The sequence below is a fragment of the Pipistrellus hanaki genome (genome assembly GCF_964339955.1).
Source record: "Pipistrellus hanaki genome assembly, chromosome: 2".
NCBI lineage: Eukaryota > Metazoa > Chordata > Mammalia > Chiroptera > Vespertilionidae > Pipistrellus > Pipistrellus hanaki.
The window spans coordinates 12,662,274-12,675,377 of record NC_140504.1 but is presented as its reverse complement, the minus strand read 5'-3'; the positions used below and the strand labels follow the sequence as shown (position 1 = coordinate 12,675,377).

The window sequence follows — 13,104 nt, the reverse complement described above, 5'->3', positions numbered from 1 at the left end:
TTATATTATATTAATTATATGAATCATATTTATGAAAAAACTAATAAAGGCCAGTAGTTTTTTTACATTTGTCTTCATAAAGCTTAGAATTGATAGGTGTATTGATATATATTTTTATATATTGACAAATGAAGAGCAAGGGTGAAACTGATTTAAAATCACTTATGTCATCAAATCATTGACATAAGCATGTAGGTCATTATTTCTAAATCTCATCCATATTTTATATACACAAATGCACAGTTGTATCCAATAATCACAGAAAAGTGAAATAGCTTAAAATTAATTTTTAGAAATTTAAATAAATAGTATTTTATTCAATTTGCATATTATAATAATATGTTATGTAATGTAATTGCCTCTGTCAAATGAAGATAAAATTTAACAGTATGAATTAACATAATTCAATGGTTCTGAGTTTTGCTCTAAATAATAAGGCAAACTAACTAAACATTTTTTCTTTTCATATAAAGATCTATAACCAAGAATTATATTGTTATCATGGAAGCATCCTTATTTTTTGTTAAATATAGTAGTGAAACAAGAATCTAAAAATAAAGATGTGGGGAACCCATGCAAATTAGAAAGCTTGCATGTATTTTTTCCTATACATTGGTGTCTATGGTGACGTGACTCTATAGTTTCATTGTACCCTAAAACACAGACACCTGGAACACAATAAATACATATATCTGAAGTTTAGGAAAGTTAGAATGGAGTCAGATCCTCAGTGAACTAAGAGTATGTCATATATAGCAAAATAAGTTTTATACTACATTTTTAAGAAAATAAAAAAGTATCATTGTATTTATTAATTTCTCCAGTGGGACACTCTTATTAAGAAAATAACCTGAAAAGTTTACTGAAATTTATTAATTACCAGAGATTCAAAAAAAAAAAAATATGATGACCAAACCATAAAAATTCAGAGTAAACTATCATAAGTCTTATAACATATTATTAATAATAAAATATATAAATATTTTACATAATATTATCTACATTTTACTGTATAAAATGAGATTTTTGTATTGTTCAAACTTATGCTCGTTTACACTATTCTTCGGTGACATCTCCATGGAGTGGAAACTTGATGATAAAAAGCTGCCCAAAATGAGTTATCCTATAACTGCTGTGGTATTGTGATGTGTTCAGAAAAAGAGAAATAGCATAACTGAGATCCTTCTAAAGTGTAAACTTTCATGCTTTTGCTCTAGCATGTCTAATTTGATGTAGAAAGGATACTAATTTATTTCAAAAAGGGACTTGTTGGGAAAAAAATAAGAAGGAACAATTTTCTTCAAAGAGGTCCTGCAGATGTGAGCTAACTTCATTCATTTTCCCAGATACTGTTGAATTAGTAGAGTATGCTGCTCCCACAAATTATCTCCCAATTAGGTGAAATACAGCATTTTTGTGACTGAAAGCGAACACAGGAATCTTCAGCTCTTACAAAGAGGATAATAACTTAGATACTGAATTGGAAAACTTAAATATATGTTTACCCTGAAATGTTTTGGTTATAATTGCCTAGAGGGATAAGTAGCATTTCAATGCATTCTAATTATCATATGACTAAATAGTTAACAGTTTTAGCTTAAAATTATGAAAGTACTGATTTGAAAAAAGAGATTAGGGCCTCATATTAAAATTTTTCATTGGTCCTATGTGTACAAATAGAAAGGCTTGGGATATTTATTCAAAATTTAATATTACCAAAAACCAAAGTTTATTTTTTATGAGATTTACATTTTTATGAACTCTGCTTCATCAGGCAAAAAAAAAGTTCTAACACTTTACCCTAACAAAGAGAGCCAAAGAGGTAAAGTCATGTTAGTAATCATGATTCTGTTCAGATATATTTGTCAATAATCTATTTCTGACAGAATGGCCGAGGCAGTTTTATGTTACCTAAGTGAAAATCCATAGATTATTATGGTAAGTATTCAGTTATCATTGCTTAAATATTATAGCTGCTGTCTCCTATAGAACTTTTGGGTTTTGCTTACGCAAATGGGATTGAATCTTCAACATTGGATAAAGAAGAGAACATGTGTTCTAACATTTGTGTTTACTTTCAATTTGGTAAGATTTTCAGATTTCCAGTCTTCCCTATTTACTTTTTTTTTTCCAAAATGGTTTAAAATTGTTATGTAATAAGTAAATGTCAATGCAAAAACAAACACTTGAATCATATTTCCAAACATTTCTTTTCCATAATTCTTTGCAGCAATTGGTGAGCCTGAGAGTATAGACTGGTATAATCCTCAAGGAGAAAAGATAATTTCTACACAGAGGGTAATGGTACAAAAGGAGGGTGTCAGGTCACGATTAACCATCTACAATGCAAATATAGAAGATGCAGGGATATATCGTTGTCAAGCAACAGATGCCAAAGGACAGACACAAGAAGCTACAGTGGTTTTGGAAATTTACCGTAAGTCATGTATTAATTAGTTCATTAAAATTGTGGTTCAAAATTAAACACGAAATAACATGTGTCTAATAAAAACTAACAGGCATTAAGAACTGTTGGATGAGGCAGTGTTCTTAGGCCTTTACAGATAGCAGCTTATTTTTTTTTTTTACCATACTGCATCTCTAAAATAGTATAAAGAAAATAGTTAATCATAAATGTATAGATGGAGCCAATTATGTCAGTTAAATAATATACATGAAAATGTTTACATTTTCTCAGGCCATTAAAAATCTGCTGGGTAAATAAAAAACAGTAGTTCATTAAGTGGCATGAAATATATGGAGTGCTTTTTCACTCTAAAATAAAAGGTTATCGTTAGAACCTGTGAAATGGCCTCTGTGAAAGCAGTACCAGATGGAATGAGAACTGGGGAGGAGTCAGTGAACAGGAGCAGACAGAGGAAAAGCTGAAGTTCATCTAGTGGATACGGGTATCTAGCTGGCTTCTTCACCACCAGGCCGTTTGTTAACAAGCATCTCCATGCTTACACTTCATTTTATGATTTGAAATCCATCACTGATTTCCTCTTCTTACTCTTAGAAATCATTACCCTCATTAAGAACACTGTGGACTATCTGGGTTCAAAACCAGGCTGTATCACTTCATTTAGTGGTCTTTAGCTGTCACCTAACCCAGTGGACAGCAAAGTCATTTATATATGAGAAAGCCAAGTATCAACAGTACAACAATTGAAATTTTTTTGAGAGCCACATTTTTTAAACTTAAACTTCTTCAACACCACTTCTTCAAAATAGACTCGCCCAGGCCGTGGAATTTTGTGGAAGAGCCACACTCAAGGGACCAAAGAGCCGTATGTGGTTCGAGAGTCACAGTTTGCTGACCACAGACCTAACTCATCTGTCTTTAGTTTCTTTACTATTAAATGGGTAAAATAATAGTACCTACCTTGTACATAGATTTTTTGAGGATTATATTAATATTAAATAAGGAACATAGAACAATGACTTACAATTAATATGATAGTTAGCATTTCTACCAGTGGAAAAAAAATATAAAAATTTTTGAATACAAGATATAAGATATATCTTCTTAAAACTTTGTTCTTTATTATTCAAGGAGAAGGATATTTTAAAAAGCCAAAGTATATCCCCAGCATGGCTTCCTCTTTGGTGAGCAGGGGGATTGTTGGCACATTGTCACCCTCATTTCTTGATTTGGCTTCCCCGACCCCATTAGTTTTTAAGCTCATATTTGGAAAGATTTTTCTTTTTAAAAAAAAATATTGTTGAAAGTATTACACTGGTCCTCCTTTCCCTCACCATTAACCTCTTTCAGCCCTCTTCCAAGCCCTAAGGTCCTTACTATTCCATTGTCTGTGTCTGCAGGTTTTGCATATATGCATACAAGTAAGACAGAGTTTTCTTACTTTAAATGTTGCAAAGGAAAATCCCCACTATTTTATTTGTGAAAATAAATCTTGTTTTTCCCCCTTGGCAAGAACACTGAATTACTTTTGTGAACATTTCTCATCAAGCATACATAGCCTGTTCATTCACTAGTTGGACACATTTGTTGGATGTCTCCAACTTGGTCGACAACATTCTAAGTTCTAGAGACTCAGTAATGATTAAAACCGGAGATGTCACCAACCAGTAAGTGCTGATATTTCAGTAAGTAAGCTTTGAAAAAATGAATGGATGCAACTATCCATGATATAGAACAGTGAGAGTGGGAAGGATGACCTTTTTTTTTTTTTTTTTTTTTTTATCTGTGGAGGTCAGGCAGACAGAAATGTGAAGGAATTTAAGACATGCAAATGCAGAGTGTGGAAGGAATTGAAAAGATGACAATTTACCTGGAGCACAGAGCACAGGAAGAGAGAAAAACCAGGATCATAGTTGTGAGGCAGACTTCAGTTCATAAAAGACCTGGGGTGGGATTGTAAGGACTTCAGAATTTCTTCTCAGCGATGTGGGAAGAAGTTACCAGGCAGAGGAGTCATATGATCTTATTTAAGGTTTTCCAGCATCCTGTTTTAATTAATTTCATTATCACATCAATCAATACAGATTCTGAAACAGGTTATTGAGAGAAATAAGCGATAATACTTTAATGGCTTGTTTTGCTTTCTTGCTACAGAAAAGCTCACTTTCAGAGAAGTGGTATCTCCTCAAGAATTCAAGCAGGGAGAGGATGCAGAAGTGGTTTGCCGAGTTAGCAGCTCACCTGCACCTGTCGTCAGCTGGTTGTATCATAATGAGGAAGTCACCGCTATTTCCGACAGTTAGTATTTTGGTAACTCCCTATGTTATATGTTCTAATAATATTGTCATTTTTTAAAAGACTGAATCTACCTGACCAAATGTAAAAGTTGGAAATTTTTTAAAATATATTTTTATTGATTTCAGAGAGGAAGGGAGAGGGACAGAGATAGAAACATCAATGATGAGAGAGAACCAGACATTTGCCCTTGACTGGCATGGAACTTGGGACCCTTCAGAACGTAGGCCAACTCTATATCCATTCACTGAGCAAAACCAGCTAGACAATAGAAGTTGGAATTTGTGGCCCTAAGGGTCAATTGACTATTTTGAGAACCTTAAAGCAATATATCAAGGGTTGGCAAACTATGAACTTCAGGAAAAATTCAGCTCTTTTCTGTTTTATAAGGTGTTTTAAGAGTATAGATAAGCCTAATTGTTACATATTACATACTATAGGCCTGGTGCACAAAATCTGTGCACTTGTGGGGGGAATCCCTCAGCCCAGCCTGCACCCTCTCCCAGCCCAGGAGCCCTGGGGGGATGTCTGACTGCTGCGGAGGTGGAAGAGGTGTTGTGGAGGTTGAAGAGGCTCTAGCCAGCCGTAGCCAGGCTTCTGTGGGAGCACACTGACCACCATGGGTCAGCTCTTGCAGTGAGTGTCTGCCCCTTGATGGTCATTGCACATCATTGCAACTGGTTGTTCTACCATTCGGTCAATTTGCATATTAGGCTTTTATTATATAGGATGGCTGTTTTGAGCAGCTGTGACACAGGTGGTTTGGCCTATAAAGCCTACTATAGTTGTCATCAGGAGATTTACAAAAGAGGTTGCTGGCCCCTGCTCTGTTGAAGAAAAAAATCGACATGCCAACATTACAAGGATACAAAGTAAATTAAGGAATTAATCCTGATGCATTCAAATTCCATATACTGTAATTCTAACATGATTCCATGGGCTCATTATACTTAAATTGAAAGTAATGTCTATATGAGTCCTGTTTATTATTCTGGCACTGTTCTTTCCAAGCCACCTACATGTTTTAAATATTATGGTAAGATGCATATGGATAATAGGAATAAAAGTACATGCATTCAAATTGTCTTTAAGATTTTGATTCAGACTGAGCTAAAAAATCTAGATTAATATGACATCTGATATTGAAAGCATAATTTGCTTACATTATGCTGCTTTATCACTATGCATTGGGAACATTTTCAATTTAGAATAGTTTTCAATGCACCTGCATTTCAGATACAAAATAATAGAATCTTTTAAAATATGTTCCCTCTTGGATGGTTTTGTTTTGTGATTCTGAGATTTGAAACTTTTACAACATAAAGGGGAGAAAGCCGAATACCTGTTTTTGAATATAAACAGAGAATGTATCATAATTATTTATTAATCATTTTTTTTAATTTGAAAAAAGTTGGACTTGATATTTTTAAAAAGCTGACTAAAACTCTTCTATTATAATGTCAGTGATAAATAATGCTTTATTTCCTCATTTTATTTTAGGATAATTGCTTCAGATTGTATTAACAAGCTACATGAATAAATTAGGCAATATATTTTTAGGTTTTTACCTCCCAAAAATAAAGAAATGGTATTTCTTTTGTAATAGTTAAATTACAATGTCTAAACATTTTCGGGTTGACTAATTTAGGACTTCAAAGATGCATCTGGTTTATTGTAAACCTTCATTGTTAAACTATTTTTAAAAGATGCATAGAACAAAAGCCTTGAAGCAATGACTGATTGTCAAGTGTAGTGTGATGGAGTAGTGATATCTCTAGGCTAAAGCTTACACTTTTTTCCTGGATCCCAGGATGGAATTTCATTATGGCAAAACTGTTATTTATAGTTTTTGCCCTAAAGCTTAGAACAACTTTTCTAACTGGTCTGTACCTAATTCAGATTCTTCATCTGTAAACCCTGGGCTATTCTATCCACTTTAAATAAGACACCGGGCATACAATAAATATTTATTAAATAAAAGAACAAAATATTTGTCACTATATTCATTTCTCAATAAATGACATTATTTTTCTCATTCCTTCTCATTGATGTTTTAAATCTTAGGGATCAATTTTACCAAGATTATGTGCATTCATATTATATCAAAAATCAGAATATCTAATGTGGATGAAGTTCTTAAACTAGATTTAAAAATGAAATGTAACCCTGTTACATTAGTTGTATGATAGGAAAATAACAAATTTTTTAAAGAAAAAGGATGTAATGTTGTTTTCACTGTAGGGCATAAAGGATGTAGATGAATTGTGAGAAAGGACATACTTTTATATATCTTAATATTAAAGGATATTAAGAGATATAAAAGATATATTATATATCTTAATATCAGAGGATATCCACAACATCTATTATCCAGCAATGTGTGTGTTTATAATGAATTTTCAAGAAGTAATATTCTCCATATGGTTATACCTCATGTGGTCTCTTTATTAAATCGACTGAAATAAGATTAGACTCACAACTACCCTGTTGCCCCGAAAATAAGACTGTCTTATATTAATTTTTGCTCCCAAAGATGCGCTAGGTCTTATTTTCAGGGGATGTCTTATTATTTTTCTTATTCTTCTATGAAGAAGAATACGGTATACATTTATTGTTAAATGAAAATAAAGGAAATTTATTACGTGTATATGGTACTGTAGTACGGTAGTTGTCAACACAAACCAGACAAACTGTGAATCCTAAAGTATCAAGAATTTACTCATTTATTCAATGACAATCATGTCATCATCTTCTGGAACATCATAACAATCCAATTCCTGAATTTCCTGGTGAATCTCTTGTGACTCCATTTCTTTCAGAATCAGTGGACCAAATCTCTCATGTTTATCCTAGGGGGCCTTATTTTTTGGGGGAATGCCTTATATTTCACTCAGAAGGAAACCTGTAAGTAGGTCTTATTTTCGGAGGATGTCTTATTTTCGGGGAAACACTGTATGAAAGGGAAAGGTATGGGGATTTCGAATAATGTAGTGTGCTCAGGTAACTTCCTGAAGCTTTAGGTCTAGAGTCTCCAGATGCAACAATGAAGGCTTGGAAATGTCCATCTCCTTAGCTGTGCTATTGGTAGGAGGTGTGTGGCAAATACTCGGAGTTAAAATTCTAACAGAGTATTTGAAGTGGACTTTCCCATGTTGCTTATTGAAAGAAGATTCATATGCTAAAGAATCCAAGCACTTAGGGAATAAAGGTGACATTTTTGTTATAAAAGTTTAATATCCCGACAATCATTGTCACTCTAATAGAGTAAAAACAATTAGATTATCTGGTTTAAGGTTTTCAATAATCTAGATTTAGCTAAGTATTTTATTATAGCATAATTAATGCAGATTCTGCAATATGTTATTGAGGGAAGTAAGCAACAATTCATTTATCTTATTTTGATACTGTTTTGATACAGAAAAACTGGGCTATTGCTGATGCCATTCAATCTCATTCAGTTTGAAAGTTATCTCTGAAACTTCCTAAATGTTTTGATTATTGCCTAACAAAGTGCCCTTTCTGCATCATAAACTACAGATAAAGTCATACTGTTCAATAAAACTTTTATGTATGTTACTTCCCGTATAAGATTCATTCAACAGTTATTGAACACCTAGTCTTCAAAAATTAGTATGCTAAATGGTGGTTATTGATGGTTAACAAGGTAAAAAATTTTACTGGCTTCAAAATACTAATAATTAGTAAAAAATAAATAAATAGATAATTCAGTGAAAACAAGGTATGCTGCTATGATAAGTAAAGTGCAATGACAGAGGATAATAAAAAGCAAAAATAAAACACCTGAACTAGTTAAAGCAGAGAAGGGTTTCCAAGATGCCTACATAGAGAGATGTGACCTTTAATATGAACAAGTAAAAAGTAGTGTAGAGAAAACCATATGCCGTGGTCCAGTGGTGAAAGACAGCATGAAGAGAACTTTTCAGAAACCAGAATATGTTCATTACATATCCTAGAATTTGTAAATAAGTACAGCTACAATACCTATACTGATAAAGATAAGGTATTGTTTGTTAATGAAGGACTAATAAGAAAGGAAGCTGGAAAGGTTATGCCAAATCAACACAAACATTGACATATTGGCTAAGGAATTTGGAATTTTTCCAAAGGAGACATCACTGGAGGATTTAAATCAAGGCAGTGACATGAGCTGACATATTTTTGAGAAGATTATTAGTGCTTCGGTGAGGAAAATGAATTGGCTTGGAGTCAAGGAAAAACTAGGTTCTGAGAACAATTCAAATCCTAATGAAATACTGCTGCAGGGAGGAGATTGAGACTAAGAATGATAAAGGGAGGTAGGTGTAAGAGGACATGGGATTTGATTGATATGCAAACTGAGGGAAATGGAAAAGTCAAAGTGGATATAAGAAATTTCACTTGAGCAAATAGTTCCATGACTTATAATATCTACCTTGGGAAATTAGTTCAATGTAAAGACATTTGAAGACAGAGCTGGAGAGTACCATATGATAAATTTCAGGTGGCAGTAGTGAGCTAAATTTTAAAAATGGTGAGATTGAAGTACTTACAAACATACTCATTAGGTACATATGATAGAATGTTAAACAGTTCTGAAATTGAAATATGGTCTAGTCTGAGGAAAAGGTGAGTCTCAAGATGTAGATGGTAATTGAGGTCAGATGAGTAGATGAGACAAGCCATCAATGGCTGTGGGATGAAAAGTAAAGGGGACTTAGTAATCTACTTAAAGAAACACAAAACAGATACCTTATTGGGTATTATCTCATTTCATTTAAATTTCTTATAGCAATAATATAAATTTGGGTTTCTGTATAATTGAGAAAAACAATTTATAACAGTTATTGCTTCTACTATCCATAGTTAATGTGTGATTAATTGAAGCAATGCTTTCCTTAAATATTTCTGCAAACATCCTATCTAATAAAAAAGTAATATGCAAATTAACCATCAATCCACTATACCCACAAGCCATGCCCACCATCCAATCAGGAGTGAGTATGCAAATTAATCCAACCAAGATGGGTGTGGCTTTCCACACACCCTGGCTGACCCAGGCCTCCACTCAAGGCTACAAAGTTTCAATTATAGGAGATAAATAAATCCCAGATACCAGGTCCTCCGCTTGGGTCCTCCGTTTGTACAGCCGGCCTGCAAACCACCACAGGCCCCTTGCCCAGGCCACCCCATCCCCCAAGGGAACCCCCATCCTGATCCAGGACACCTTTCAGAGCAAACCAGCTGACCCCTACCCATGCACCAGACCTCTATTCTATCTAATAAAAGAGTAATATGCAAATTTACCATCATTCCAACACACAAGATGGTTGCCTCTATGTGGACACATGATGGTTGCCACAGGATGGCCAACAGGAGATGGCAATTGGGAGAGATCAGGCCTGCAAGGGAAGGCAGTTGTGGGAAATCAGGCCAGCAGGGGAAGGCAGTAAAGAGGGAACAGGCCTGCAAGGGAGAGCAGTTGGGGGCGATCAAGCCTACAGGAGAGGCCAGTTTGGGGTGACCAGGCTGGCAGAGGAGGGAAGTTGGGGACAACAGGGCCTCAGGAAAGGGCAGTTGGGAGGACCCAGGCCTGCAGGGGAGAGCAGTTGCTGGGGTACCAGGCCTGCATGGGAGGACAGTTAAGGACAAACACACTGGCAGCGGGCAGTTAGGCATCAATCAAGCTGGCAGGGGAGTGGTTAGTGGGTGATCAGGCTGGCATGCAGAAGCGGTTATGGGCAACCAGGAAGTCAGGTAGACAAGCAGTTGGGAGTCAGCAGTCCTCGATTGTGAGAGGGATGTCCGACTGCCTGGTAGGATTAGGCCTAAATGGGCAGTCTGACATCCCTTTAGGGGTCCCAGATTGGAGAGGGTACAGGATGGGCTGAGGGACACCCCCCCGCCATGCACAATTTTTGTGCACTGGGTCTCTAGTATAGTAATGATCTACTTTGGTTTAATAGTTTTGTGACACCATTGCATAGGTACGTTACACACATAGTTACACTTTGACATCCAATTTTCATGTAGTACGCTTTCTGGATGGAAAAATTATATGTAATTAAACATATATAGCAGTATGTATTCAGATTTAAAAAGACAATAACTAGTTTCCTACTATTCAAAGTTTTGTCTCAGATAGTAGAAATGATCTATGAAGAAGTTATTTGAAATAAAATTTTTCAGTTGGAAGGAACACTGATTTATCTCCATTAAAATATGTATTATGTAGATTCTCACTCTTCTTTCTCTGTTTAACTCAAGCATTGCTTTTCTCATTAAAATAATGCTTTCCCTTACTATTTTTCTTAATAAAACCAAATCATTAAATAACATTATAGTTAAAAGATTATATTTTAATAAGTTAGAATATATAGTAATAATATCACAATGATCTAGGAAAGATTAGTGCATCTCTCTCTAAATTCATTTTAATATCCAGCCACATGCTGGAATCAAGGATCTATTAGTTGACTTTCAAACATCATGAATTTTTAGGAGTTCTGAGTTACTCCAGGACTTTTTGAAAGTCATTCTTTAAAACTTCTTGCAGATTGACTTTCTTTCTCTCTAATATTTTTTTAATGAGAACATTCACCAGGGAAAAACATCTGCATAAATGCTTTTTTCCTCTCTTCCTGGAGTCAACCTAAGAAATAAACATTAGTTTTCTCCTGGCCTAAAAACATTGTTTTTATAATCAATATTGTTTTTCTTTGAGGGAGCCCTTAAACCAATACATTTCCATTTTATATTAATTATGTACTTCTTATGTACCTGTTTCAGTCATCACATATAGTCTGATCACTGTCCTATTTGTAATTATATCCCACACTTCTTCTCTTGCATTAAAGATTTGCTATGGCAAATGAACCCCAAATCTGAGTTAAATCCTAAATCACTTATTACTATAGCTGTTTAATTCTCACTTATGCAAAGTCCAAGTGGCATCAGGGGTACATCCAGTAAGTAATGCATCCATTCAGGAACCCTATCCAGGGCTGATTCCTAATTTGGATGCATTACTTACCCTTTTCTCACGTGGCTTCCAAGTTTGCCCTCATTTCCTAATCAACCCATCAGGTAGGGGAAGATTAGTCACCATTGGAATAGCGCCAAAAAAAAGTGACCTTTAGCAGTTTAACAGGCAATATCCTAGAGGTGCACACCTTAAAATAATAGCATTGTCTACTTTACCAAGAGGCCCCATGATGTTGAAATGTCTCTCTCTTATTCACCAAGGTATCTCATTTATAGTACCAACAAATGGATGATGTTAATGCTATCTATATATGCATTAATGACATTTAGGTTATTGCTCTTACATGTTTCAAAGTAGGACTAGAATTAATAACACTCTTAAATTGGTAAGAAGAGGCGAGGTCTTCACACTGCAACAAAATTGTGATGATTAAAAATTGAAGCCAGATCTGGAAAGTTCTGTCAGGCTGAGATGCTGCTAAGGATAGCCAGATTATTTTAAGCAATCACTAATGCATGCTCTATAATAGCCTATTTTTACATGAATGCATGTGCACACAATACACATATAAAGGAACCTTAAAATAATATTAATGAAGTCTAATCTATTCAGTCCTAAAATGGATTATCTTGCATTTAGAAAAAAAAATATCCTTCAAGTAAATTCAAGATATGACCATTTGACAGGTCCTCTATGTGACTTGAATATTATTATGTCATTTAGCTGCCTTCTCAGGGTCTGCAAAATTATTCCTTTAATTATTGTGTGAGGAAAGATATTCAATCAATTTTCTAACTGTTTTCCATACCCAAGTTGCTTCATTCAGTATTTGCAGTCAAAACGTTTTAATGTTTGCAATATCTAATCTGCCCACATTGTTCTTTTGTGGATCGTTTCTGCATTCAAAGTACCGAGGGGGAAAATAATAGCCTAACCATTTTATGTGGAAATAAAACTCTGACTGTATTTTAGAGGAAAGGTGTAACAAGGCAGTGTGGAGTGGAAAAAAATTGAAGTCACAAAATTACATTTTACTTTCAAATTTGAATTTGTTTGTTGATGAAATGTTCTATGGTGTCAGACAAGTGCTGTATTTTTAACTCTTAGCAATTTGGAGCACACTGGACTCTTGCCTTCTGTTACTGATATAATTTCCTCCCTTCGCTTACTTTCCAGATCGGTTCGCTCTGTTAGCCAACAATAATCTGCAGATTCTCAGCATCAATAAAAGTGATGAAGGCATATATAGATGTGAAGGAAGAGTGGAGGCGAGGGGTGAAATCGACTTCCGTGATATCATCGTGATTGTCAATGGTAAGCAGAGAATAATTTGTACGTGTTGTATTGCTTTGTTTTAGCAACATGTCTATTAAGAAGGCTACCGTGTAAACTCAGTGCTCAA

At 34.7% G+C, this 13,104-nt stretch overlaps 1 protein-coding gene across 2 annotated transcripts in view; it reads left to right on the top strand.

Moving 5' to 3' along the window:
* The window catches only part of NCAM2 (neural cell adhesion molecule 2), a 381,172-nt gene that overhangs the window by 230,592 nt on the left and 137,476 nt on the right, over positions 1-13,104 (top strand). For both annotated transcript variants that reach the window (XM_084874323.1, XM_084874324.1), the window contains exons 3-5: positions 2,231-2,437; positions 4,580-4,723; positions 12,879-13,016. In XM_084874323.1, coding sequence (XP_084730449.1) covers positions 2,231-2,437; positions 4,580-4,723; positions 12,879-13,016 — 489 coding nt within the window. The remainder of the gene's footprint in view (positions 1-2,230; positions 2,438-4,579; positions 4,724-12,878; positions 13,017-13,104) is intronic.